General features: G+C 43.8%; 1 protein-coding gene across 1 annotated transcript in view; it reads right to left on the bottom strand.

Annotated features, from left to right (window-relative positions):
• Positions 1-12,779, bottom strand: part of LOC8042343 (glutamate receptor ionotropic, kainate 2) — a 422,879-nt gene that overhangs the window by 53,773 nt on the left and 356,327 nt on the right. Inside the window, exons 4-6 of the mRNA XM_029986050.4 lie at positions 8,740-8,918; positions 8,438-8,491; positions 2,011-2,175 (exon numbers count right to left, since the gene is read on the bottom strand). Of these exons, the coding sequence (XP_029841910.2) occupies positions 2,011-2,175; positions 8,438-8,491; positions 8,740-8,918 (398 nt within the window). The remainder of the gene's footprint in view (positions 1-2,010; positions 2,176-8,437; positions 8,492-8,739; positions 8,919-12,779) is intronic.

Genomic DNA, 12,779 nt, shown 5'->3' with positions numbered 1-12,779 from the left:
AAAAGATCCAGACAGTCCAATAAAATCCTTTTTATCGTCGCACTTTATACGGCTCAGCGTTTAGGGTTGCTGCCTCCAACTGAGACTCCACCTTCCGGATTTTCTTCGGTACCCTTCTTGAAAGGGGCCCTGATTGGGCTGCGACGGTTCAGAACGGAAAACAGGAGACGGTCCCGGGGCTAGCGGCGCAGAAGGCCACCTTGGACAAGAAAGAAGGATGGACAGCCAACAGGAAGCCGCCCTGCCAGACGCTCCTGAGACAGTCGTTAGGGGGCTCTGCTTTCAGCGTGCTGGCAGAAAGACGTGCCCTTCTCTCGGCTATATCTCACCGTTAGCCCTTATATACGAGTTTAATACCTGGAGTAGGGAGCTGAAATAGGGAGCGGGGGAGGGCACGAAGATGGCACGGTCGGATTGGAACGATTGTTGCGGGGTTGGGCCCCCGTCTTTTTATCGGAGTAGACGAAACATTAAATGTAATGGGCGAACGGAATGTGAGGCATGGGGCGGTGCCAGATTGTTCCGCTCGGCGTCGACTAGAATAAAATGGCGTTATATTTTTACCACGGAATGTTTGGTAGTTTTTGAAGGGATGCTGTGTTTCAAAACCGCCTTGTCGCGTTTCGATGTGGTTTCGTTTAGTTTGGGAGCTCGTGGGGAAGTAAGTTAACCACTTTCGATGCGAAAACAGGTATCTGCTCAAATTGGTTTGCTCACATCTAAGCAGTGATGCAGCCAAAAGTAACTGGGTGATAATAAAGCCACATTCTAAAAAAGATGGCAGTCAAAGAATTTAAAGGATTGAGGTACGCACGCTGAAATTAATGCTCGAACTATTTTGTTAAAATTTACAATGAAAGTCTGGAAGATAAAAACTGTTGCATCTCAAATTATTCCTTTACTGCGCTAACCATTTAATGAGCGGCGGGACAGCAAAGCGATATTGGCATTGCGTGTTTTACGTTGTGAAGAGGGTGACCAGAAGATAAATATTTTTTCTCTGATAGCTGTGTAATCCGCATTAAGCATTCTGTCGGAGGATACCTAAACGAGATGCGTCAATCTTAGTTTCGTAACGTGAATGGTGACTGCAAAATTGATCAACCTTAGTTTCATAATTTTCAAATTAGGAACACACGATTGAAAAAAAAAATAGTATGCACGAAATTCTTAGATTTTTAGAAAAACTGAGCGTTCCTAATTTTTTTTTTTATTTATAGCTCACAAGTTAAAAGCTCCAATTCAGCTCCTGCAAAGCTATCTTATAAAAATAAATGTAAGTATATTCCGCTTAATAACAATTATATATGTCTAGGAAAGCTTACAAGACAAAGGTCGATGGCATTAAAAAATGTTTCCTCAAGAACATAAATTTACTGTTCAATGCATTTTCGCAAGTTTCTTTTTCAGTGTTTTGTCAAAATTATTTGCCTAATGAATATGATCATTGGAGAAAACACTTCTTATCTATACCAATCGCAGAGACGAAAAGAAAACAAAATAACCAACAAAACCTGCGACAAACATACGTTTTTCCGGGAAAATATTGCCAAAGGAACAAATACAAAAAACACGTTAGCCATTGAAACAAAATTTCATGCAACTGAGGGTATTTCCGGAATACATTGATAACTGATGTATCCATTTTTTATACAAGAAGTAAAGTTATTGCCGTTGATAATAAAAAGGAAGGCCGACTAAAAGGAAGACTCTAAAAAATGAAAGTAAAAGAGCCGGGCGTCAACGGGCCAAGAAACATCATTTTTCAAAAGCGATATGAAAGACCAGCATGTTTGTGGTGACCAATTTTGCTTCGCGAAACTTCCTTTTTTTTTTTATTTGAACTTCGTGTTTTTCAATGCAGAGGTGTATCGAACGCAAAAGAAAAATAAATACGACGAACGTTTCCAAACACACAGTAGAAAAAGAAGAAAAAGAAACGAGCTAAAAAAAGAAAGCTAATGTTGGCGAAGAGTTGGAGCTCGTCAGATCGGGTCCCCGGATACGAACCCTTATCGTTTGCGGGACGGGCGTTCTGCGATCCATTCTGGAGGACATTATCTCCCAGTCCTTGAGGAAACCCTGCAACTCGGGGCTGTCCACGTCCACCAGTCTGTAGCCCGTGATCTTGGTCTGGCCGTACTTGAATTCTTCCAGGTCCACCGTGTGCAGGTCCTGGAAGGGCGGACAGCACACGGCAAGCGGAAATCAGACCCGGGTGCACCCGGAGATAAATATTTCGTTCATTTTCGTAGTGCGATCCACATGAGCGATGCGAATGCATCTCCTTTCAAGTAGAGCAGAGCGCTTCTTGTTTCTATTCTGTATGAAAAATATTTTAGCGAGCTTGGGTATACGTTTCCTTGGGCATACGTTTCCCGCACAAAACAGACGCGTAAATACTTTAAAAATACCGGCTTGTCTACTTTTTTGCTTTCTACACTTTGAAAAATCGAATGCGTCTACACTCTAAGAAGAAAGTGTCTATTCTTACATCCCTTGTCACATGCAATACACCCCAAATCTTCAGTTTAGCGTAGAGCGCACTCACCTTGAACCGCGACGTACCAACTTTCACGACTGGCTTGATAGCCGAGTTATACAACTCATTAAAACGGCTAATGTACTTATTGTTGACTGCAATAAAAGTAATCGGGGTTTTCATGGAAATAATGCAAAACCTCTGTTTTTTACGCCGGAGCTGTTAAGGGCTAGTTTCCCCAGTTTCGTGTCCGATACGAACGAAATGTCGACACAATACTGCACAAAACTCTGGACAGCTACCGCCATCTATGAGCGATGGCGAAAACCAGACAACCAGTCTGGCTGCCGCCGTCGCTCATGAATGGCGGCAACCGTTCCAGTCATCATAGAAGGATGGATCGTTGGCCGAGTTGGTGGTAATTCATCGCAGGACGAAGAAGAAACACACGGGACGAGCGTACAGCTTCGCTGGTCTTCCTTCTTCACTAGAGTGGAAAGGCTGAAAGTTTCTTTCTGTAGATTTTGATACGTACTTTCGGCTGTTTAATATGATATATCGCACCGCTGTCAAGCCCCTCGTAAACGTTGGGGCAGTCAGTTCGACATCAGAGTGCTATACGTCGAACTGAGGTTTTGGGATGTATTAAATGAGACAGGGTGTAAGGCTGCACCCCTTTTTTAAGAGTGTACCTTACCGCAAAGCACTTAGGAGAACCGATCGAGCAATGTACGAAGGAATCTGGGCGAATGAGGAGACTTATGAAATAATGCAAGGAAAATATGCACCCTGACAATGGGCAGAAGCTTTCAGATATTTACAACATGCTAGGTATCGTTGTCCACACCGTCTTGATGGGTCAAAATGTATTTCCAGGCCCATCATCCACTAATCTCCCCACCGTAGATTACATCGAGTGGTTATCTCGGCTGTTTTGCGAAAAGATAAACGCTATATGTTTCCTTTCTTTTTATAGTTTAGTGAGCGCTTTTTGCGGCGGTGTTTGCACATTTCCGGCGCTTATCTTCCGGATAAAGAAAAGCAAATGCCTTGGGTTGTGAACACGAAGGTTATCTCATGTTCAGTGGAAGAAATACTGGACATGGTCGGAAGGCTTTCAACAACCCAATAGTCAAAGGTAGCCGCGCAGAGAAGGCGATAATTGGAATGGTCCACGCTCCCTTTCCAGAGCTTATCACTCATGTAAAAACTACCGATTCACCTGGCTGTGAACAGATAAGTGGCGTACCTTATGATCCGGGGAAAGGATCTACTTCGGATGCTCCGAACATCTTCCCTCCGCCAAGTAGACAAATATCGCCGGTCGGAGCACTCATCCGGTGCGTTTGTTTACACTCCAGATGCGGCCACGTGCACCTGCTTCTCGCCAGACCTCGCACAATAACGGCGTGCCCTTGTCTACCTCTCGTCGCGCGTTTCCTTTACGATGACCTTTCATTAGCGTGCCCCTTCCTTCACTCTAAAAAAATGCCTGCGCCTCTACTTACCCGCAAAACACTCAAAGAGCCAATCATTGTGATTTAGGATATCAGCTCAGCGAATGATGAGGCGGGACATCCGTTTAGACCTAAAAGTAAAGTCTGCGCTGTGGCCTTACGCAATGCAAAGGGCCATGCTTGCATTGCGTAATGCCACAGCGCAGACTTCATTTTTATTTCTTAACGAATGTTCCGCCTCATCATTCGATGACCTGATTTCATAGACCGCAGAGATTGGCTCTTTGAGTGTTTTGCGGGTAAGTAGAGGCGCAGGCACTTTTTAGAGTGTTGCGTTCCGATGCGCAAGAGGCGCGTTTCCCAGCACTTGGTCGCCATATGTAGATAAACTTGAAAAAATAAAAACGCAATAAAAAAAAATCCATAATCCGAAAAGCTACGTCAAGGCTAAAATGCTTAGCGGATGTGTCGTCATGCTCAATGTATTATGGTGCATTCCGATCTCGGTTAGACTAAACTCCCTGTGTGCTTCTTTTTACGAGTAACGGCACCCGATACAAATGACAAAAGTCCATGCCGCTAGAACAAAATGGTGTCATTCAGTTCAGTCCTCTGCTGGGCGCCGTCATTTGCTTCCTAAAACTGCACCGTCGTGCAATCAGCGCGTCAAAGAATGTCGCTACTTGTAAGAAGCTCTTATCTAGGAAATTTAGGCTGGTCTCTCACACGTTTCACGGGCCCACCTCATTGTCTATACTCGTTTTGTTTTTATTCCAACTGCAAACGCTACTGGGATTCGATGGAGCCAATCAACCAGCGCCAATTGTGCATCATCGAGGCGCTCATCGTCTCTGCACATTTGCCATTACCGATGAAACCAATCGCGCACAGTAAGCAAGCCGCGATCCTGCTCCTTCTTTTTTTTTATGCGAAAGCATTAAGTGTTTGATGAAGCGAACCGGCGTTATCAGGTTTTGAGGGCACGAAAAACAGCAGAGAAATTGCCATCCTCCCATTGGCTGAGCGAAACAGTACCTAAAGTCCGATTGGCTGCGGCGCGTCATAGTTCCAAGGAACGCCACATCACAGAAAAGCCCTCTCCATGGCGCTGCCGCCGTATTCTTCTTAAAGGGAGAGGGTGGCGCGCGCGCGGCCGCCCCATTCCCTCTTTTTGGGTCACATGTCAGGTGTCGCCGGAGGCCCGGAGGGGAGGGGGGGGGGGGGGGGGGGGGGGCAGAGAAGAGGGCGGGAAATTCCCGCTCCTCACGTTTTCTAGGCTCTGCTTTCAGCCATGTCCCGCCACAGAGGAATGCTGCGCGCTGCCCACTGTCCTCCGCGCCGCGGACAGCGGAGCGTGCTGCTCGTAGGAATGCGCTACGTGTAGGAATGCTTTCGCATTATTGCACGTAAGCAGTCTGAAGTGTCCCGTAATTTCTTTCAATCTGTCCTTCGCAAAACTTAGTGACGTAAGGGGGGGGGGGGGGGCAGTATGTTCCAGTGACGGCATTCTGTTTTTGTGCATAATATGTCTAGCCAATTATAACAAACCCGTAAAGACAACGAGCGGCGTGACAATGCGATTTTGGGACTTCTTGGTTGGTTCGAGTGGAATGTATTGTCCGCTGCGTTCTGACTTGAGATGAAGCGGACTATTAACCTCGAGACCCAGATTAAATTGTGTGTAAGCGTGCTTCTTTTTATCTATAATCCTCTACGAGGTACGTGGTGATTCCATCTGTTCACAATGCGGGTGGAGACAAAGCATCCACACTAACGGCACAGAGAACGGGCAAGGGTACAGAGCACCAGCTTTTAGCAGTTGCATAGCCTCCTCTATACTGACAACGCCTGGCAGATCGCCACGAGACGCGGCCGCCGAAATTGAAAAAAGTATAGAGCGTCAGACAACGGATAAGAGGCGAGCGATGTGACGGGCGCCCCGCTGCGGCGAGACGCTGAAACACCCATCCCCCAGCGATGGAATATCCGCTCGTGCTCCTTGCGTTCTTCGCCCTACCGCTTCTTTTTCTCGACGGGTTTGAAAACCACGTTTCTGGTCCTCGCCGCTGCAAAATTTGTGCGCTGACAACCAGGTGCCCCGAGAAATGCTCTGTGCTACCAGATCATCGTGCCCCAAATCTGCGGGCGGGCACTCTACGGCTCCGTCGTCGAACTGCCAGGCCTTGTGAGTATAGAGCAGGCTATGACAGTTGCTCCCCAGTGCACGAGCGCTGAATTGCCGCTTCCCATGGCTTCGGCCTCTCATGCGTAGCATTCGTTTTGCTCCCAGCAAGTGTAAAACGAAGCGTAGTTCTGCATTTCATCACTTGAGCCGTGTCGATCGAATCTCGAGGTGAATAGGCGATGCACACTCTGAATTTTGTAGTAAAGATTGAGTGCGGTTACAGCTCATAACTCACTTGTAACTTATAAATCACATGTAACTTATAAATTACATTAAAAAAATGCTCGTAAATTTCTGGAACTCGCGTCACTAGCACCAAGAGTGACCGCATATCCCATCCGTAGCACGGGGTACTGGATGCTCCAAAATTACAAAACAACATATGGCGAGCAAATGACATCAAGTACCCTACCTAGGCTACTCAACTTACTTCACACCGAAAACATCCACCTTCCTACCACGTGATTTAGAGACCTTGGAGCATTTTTTCTTCTAATATGACTGTGTAACAAATGTATTATATTTACCTTTTAGACAATAGTACCATAAATGTATGCCTTACTTTCTTGTGGTGAACTGCGCTTTTCATGTATGCATTCTTTCGCTGTGAATATCCTTTCACGTGAACTTTTGTCTTTTTGTTTTGTTTTCTGTGCCACTGCTGCCAAATGTAGGAATGGGTGCCGAGGGCTTGTCAAGCTGCATCATGCAGCTTTTTTCCTCTGTCTCCCTCCGTCATACAGTTTTGACGGAAAATAAATCACATTACTATAATTAACTTACGTAGTCGCTGAAACATTCGGAAATGCGGGGCGCCGCGGTTCCCAGTTAACCGTTATCACTCCGAAGCCAATTAGTCTTTGGCATAATATAGCCGGTACGAACACCGAAGACCGAATCACGAAGGATGCAAGAGCATGAACGTAATTGGCCACGTCGCGCGTTTCATACGCTGTCAGCAAACAACATATATTAGAAAGTATGAATAGTATCACGAAGGATGCATCCACACATCCGTCTTCCGTTCGCACCCCACGAGCGAGCGGTTTTATGGGTCGCGAAGACAATTGAAACTGATTGAGCACGTCGAGCTTCCGGACGCTGGTAGACAATGGAAACGCTAACACATTAAATTTATGCAAGCCTTACTTCATAATTTTTTTTAACTGTTTCACTATATATTGCATGCATATATACTGCAGCCGGAGCATTAATGATTGATTTTTTTTATTAGACTAGCGAATTAAAAGAAAGAGAGGTGCCACCCTTCACCGGTGAAACCGTTGAGACACGAGGAATGTAGACGTCTTTCGGCCACTGAGACTGCAGGACCGATAACGCTATGTACAGGATGCTGTTTTTATTGGCTAGAGTGCTCGAAGAAAGGCATATGATAAGGTCTCTGCGTGGGTTGTGGTACATATTAAATGCAGGAATTCCTGAGAGTGCATATTGTGTCAGACGTGAACAGCTATACTTGAACATATTCAATAAAGCGTGAGACAAAATACTTCTTCTCAAAAAAAGTTGAATATAATATAATTTCTAATCTTTTCTTATATAAGAGAATATAATTATAGTGATTTTCATTTAAAATGGTTGCAGAGTGTTTTTTTTTTAATATTAGGATACCTATATTTAAATGTGAAAATGTAAATTGTACTATTCACAATAGTCAAAATATTCGATTAGTCTATGCTTATCTAAAGATTATTTTAATATATAAATTTGTATTATCCGCTTAATGATATATAAGATACATTCTAAAAAAAAACAAAAAAAAAAAACGGTGTGCCTACTTTTCCACACAACACACGGAGAGCCAATTACCGCAACTTACGGAGGCAGCTCAACAAATGACGATGCCGAAACATATGTTTATAAAAAAAAAAAACGCACTCTGAGTTGTGACATTAAGCAATGCAAGCGTGAAGTTTTGCATTGCTTAATATCACAACTCAGACTGCGTTTTTTGGTCTAAACATATGTTTTGGCATCGTTATTCGCTGAGCTGCCTCCGTAAGAGGCGGTGATTGGCTCTTTGCGTGTTCTGCCGCAAAGTAGACGCACAGGATTTTTTTTTCTTTTAGAGTGCCTTTTTGAAAGAACTCGTAACGTAACGAAGACATTTAAATTTTAATAATCTAAAGCATTAGTTCTTGGAGTAAAGAGCCGATATAATTAGTTTGCTCATATAATGATGAATCTAAAACAAATGGAAGATATATGATATTATCAATTATTAAAAAATCTGATAAGAGCCCCTGAGTAGAAAAAAGGTAAAGTAATGCCCAAGAGCAACCATATACTTACGAGTGAAGTGATGAGGTAACTGTGGCTTTCCGTAAGCATTCCTACTTGCTGCGCCTGCAGTCAAAATAAAATAAACCGCAGTTACTACGTATTCGCTCAACAAAAAATAATAAGCTGCTCTCAGGATTGTTTATTTATTAAAACACACCTGGCCGTTCGTATCTTTCTGTTCGTATCTTTCAGTTATTTAACATATATTGGCTAGAAATGCCTATCATAGAACGAACTTTGGAAAGACAGAAAGTATGGCGTCCTTGTGAACACACTTGGCAAGAACAAGAAAAGACGCATATAGAACTCACGTGCTTTAGGGCAATGAATAGGTTTTCCCTCTTGACGTCCAGTACAACCCGTGTTTCTTTTGTCTTCTTGATCTTCCAGAAAAGGTCCCGGTATGGCTGACCTGAGTGGAACTGGTACATCTGAATGTTCCAGTCGTTGCCCCGGGCCTCTTTCAGAAAATCCTGAAGCCTTATGATACCTGCGGCAAAAAAAAGTATTGAACGGGTTATTGAGGAGCAATGCTGACTGTCGGGCGAGTTGGTACTAAGTCTCTGAAAACATGGTGCCGCTTGTAGACTTGAACAAGGTGGAAGAACAAGACAACATGTTCTTATTCTTTCACCTTGTGGAAGAATAAGAACATATTTTCTCGTTCTTCCATCTTCAGTGTTTGGACGTTCCCATGCCTTATACGTTTTCACCATGTGAGGACATGCTCTGTACCGGTGGTTCCCTTTAAACAACGGCCAAATGTTTTTGTGTTAGTCGCTCTCAACGGGCTCATAAAATCAGGTACGCAAAGCTCAGATCAATTAAATTATTATGCAGTTTTTCATAGTTAACTTTCTAGTTATCGCAAATAAGTAAAAACAGACTATTGTTCTAGGCAGTCCCTTCATAGGTATAAACGAAATAGCACAACAAGTAACATTTTTCCGTCCCCAGGCTTTCAACGCGCTATAATACTCCACCGAAATTGACTCACGTGTTGCAAATTAAAACATTATGTTAACTTGTACTGATAAATGGGTAATTGCGCAAGACGATTAAAAGGAGTAGTTATCCGAAAAGCTATGTGGTTGCTTAAGTAAGCTCCTCGGCAATGCTTCATACGGCTTCAATTACTGTTTTCTGCAACGCCTGGTTTTTACGGGAAGACCTTGGCCAGATTTCAGTGAAAACCCCTCTTTATAATTTACAGATACAAAGCTTTTAATTTAACGGGGCGTATAATACGATGGGACGGCCAAAGCTGTGTGATTCTTGTTGCTACAGGTAAAACAGAATGACTACAGAAACGCATTTTTCCTATATTTACTACAGGATATAGAGAAAGCACTTTACAGGTGGAAAGCGTGGAAACTTAACTTATTGTGGTGTTCGCATAAACTGGCATTTAAAAATACTTTTCATTATAGACAGCTAAAAATGAGCAAGTTATCCCAGTGCTGGACCCTACATTACGTGACATTCTTCAATACCGAACCTTTTGAGGGCTTATGAAACAAACTCTCTTGCAATTTTTGCGCTACGTTGGTTGAATGAAATAATTTTTTTATTAGTAGCATAAACGTTCCCCACATATCACAGCTGTTTTTATTATGAAAGCAATTTAAGATAAAAATACAAAAGTGTACGACGCCTTTCCATGGCACCCGTTGGATTGACAGCCAAAGGACAGTTCAGTTATTTCTGCTGACTACACCAGCGACGACAGGTTCTGTTGCGGCCTCTGAGAATATAAGAACGATTACGTCACTCACGCACGCATACAAGCTATTGCCTGAAGCTCAACACCTACGAGTCCAAAAGTTTTATATATGACGCCCACACCGCATTAGACACTACTTCGCTGACGTCAGCTCTTCCTGTCGCGGCTTCACAAAGACGCCACGCGTGGTCCAATTCTGGCATAACCCTTTTTGAGGGGCACAGCATTTGCTCATGTTTTGCTTGCTTGAATGAGACTCGGAGAGCTGAATGGAACGTAGAATAACGACAGACCATCGAATGCGCTGCGAGAAAATAAAATTTAAAAAAAAAAGGGTCAAGCCCTACCCCGGGACGACGCAGGCACAATCACCGAACGATGTGTATAATAACGCAAATCTAGCTCCATGTTTTATGTCAACGTTAGAAACAGGCATAATTTTGGGAGGCGAACCTGGAACAAGGCGATTTGATTTCGAGGTCACTTAGGCGGACTAGTAAGCACGCCACGTAACTCAAGGTGCGCAGGGCGAGGTGGCGTGCACCGATAATAATATTATCGTTCTTAAGCCAGTGTGATTGCGGCATGACCCGATAACAGTGTCGAACAACCAATCACGAGAAATACACGTTATGTTTACCAATGATGTTTTTAGGCCGCTAGACGCTGGCTGTTTTTAATGTTTTCGAACGCAATGCGGACCCATCTATCAAAATACAGAACACCATAACGGCGTCTCTAGGCCAGTATACCAGAAATAATGGTATTATAGTGCAAAGACAAAAATCACTTGCGATCGAGATTAACCTTTTTAAAAATGATGTTTTATAGCTTCTTTTTTCCTCCGTCTTCCAAGGACCCACAGCCTTGTCGAGCATAGTAGTTTCTCTAGAACACGCCCTGCAGCGTCGTGTTTATCGTCGCCGTTCAACTCGGAAAGAAACACACTTCGAAGAAGACCATTCCCGCTTCTCTCCCTTTTCCGTTCACGTTCCCCTTCTTATAAAAGGCAGCGAGGCGACAACCATCACACTTTATCGACCAGGCAAAAGACTGCGGCAGCGGAAAGGAAGGGGAACTGCGCGTCCACGCCTCACATTGGTGGACAATCTTCTTCAAAAACGTAAGTTGGCCGCGACAAGCGGAAGACCTCCCCCGAAAATAGACGTCCACTTCGTGTCGTTGACGCCAGTTTACTTTTTTTTATTTGTTGTTATTGTTCGAAACGATATTTCTGAAGTTATTTTTTTTTTGTGCCGGTGTTTATCTCTCGTTTTATATCATCTACTCGCAACCAAAGCCTGAAATCCCCAATTTTATTTTTTTTCTGTTTACCTCTTGCGTCCTCCCAAAATCCCCACCGTCGTCTCCGGGCTACTTTATCCCTGTTTTCCTCTTCTGCGACGGGGAAGCCGACGAAAGTGAAAAACGCACTTCTTTTATGTGGTCCTAATGGCGTGAAGCTGGGTTGAGGTTACATGCTGCTTTCTTATAATATTTTGTCCTTGTCTCCTTACGTATTCTACCAGTCCCCCCCCCCCCCCCCACACACACACACACACACCCTTTCCCCACTCTTCTCAAAATTGGCGCGAATCGGATGAGGCAAAGCTAGAGAAGTGCTGCTCACTCTCGGTGAGTATTCACTTTTGACATTCCCGAATGACCATCAATTGAGTTACGAGGGAGGAAGATTAACAGTCTGAGCAACATGATTGCTTCTATTTTTTTTTTTCAGCACTAACCAAACGTTTTGGTGATGAAAATGGAAATGTTCACATCTCTTGATCATTACCTGTTTTTGGCTTGTTATGTGCACTGTAACATCCAGCGTAGTAGTTGAAAAGCTACGCAAAGTTCGGTAGTTTTAGAGTAGGTGTAAGTAAGCACGTTGAGCCACCCATCATGTTTTATGTAAGAAAATATTCTACAGCTCTGAAAGTGAAAGAATGACTAGCGTTTACTTTCTGTATCAGTTCAAAAAAAAATCATAGTTTAGCCAAATGTCTATTGTGACAAATGTACCAGTAAAATACAAAAAATTTGAAAGATTTTTTATCGCAATACTTTCATAGCCCATCATTGCGGTTCATGTTATATTTTACACCGTGTTAGCAACTTTTTTGTATGAATGTTTGGACAACAAAAGTTAGTTTGCTTTAAAGAACGCGGAGTATCTTTGCAGTATATTGCCACTCTGACCACAGAAATACAAGCGCCGACTTAGGGTCTTTAGCGTACATCCGGATTCGGTGATTATGCCATTATACTCCGGTTCGTCGCTCATCCAAAATAAAGACAGGCAAGGCTGGTAATAAAACCGACGGTTTTGGATTAAAGCAAACCTGACACGCTCTTTTTGACGGTGCTTATAAATTGCTCCACGGGATAAATAAGTAGGCACCGGGGCCGCCGGGTAAATAAAACCTCAAACGAAAATTGAAACTATATTGTCTACGTCACCCATTGGAGGCCAGCGCGGGCGCTGATTGCAAACGAGTTCCGTCCGGATGCCGACGCGCAACTCGTATCCAACCAGCGCCCGCGTTTTTCTTTTTACGTGGCGTAGAATATTCAGCCCTCTGGCTTTCTCATCTATGAAGCGTTCAGCACCGTCGACCCTTTTCA

The sequence above is a fragment of the Ixodes scapularis genome, unplaced genomic scaffold (assembly GCF_016920785.2).
Source record: "Ixodes scapularis isolate PalLabHiFi unplaced genomic scaffold, ASM1692078v2 PGA_scaffold2__306_contigs__length_199485367, whole genome shotgun sequence".
In the NCBI taxonomy this organism is placed as follows: Eukaryota; Metazoa; Arthropoda; class Arachnida; order Ixodida; family Ixodidae; genus Ixodes; species Ixodes scapularis.
The sequence above is the reverse complement of the archived record's forward strand: the minus strand, read 5'-3'. Positions and strand labels throughout refer to the sequence as shown.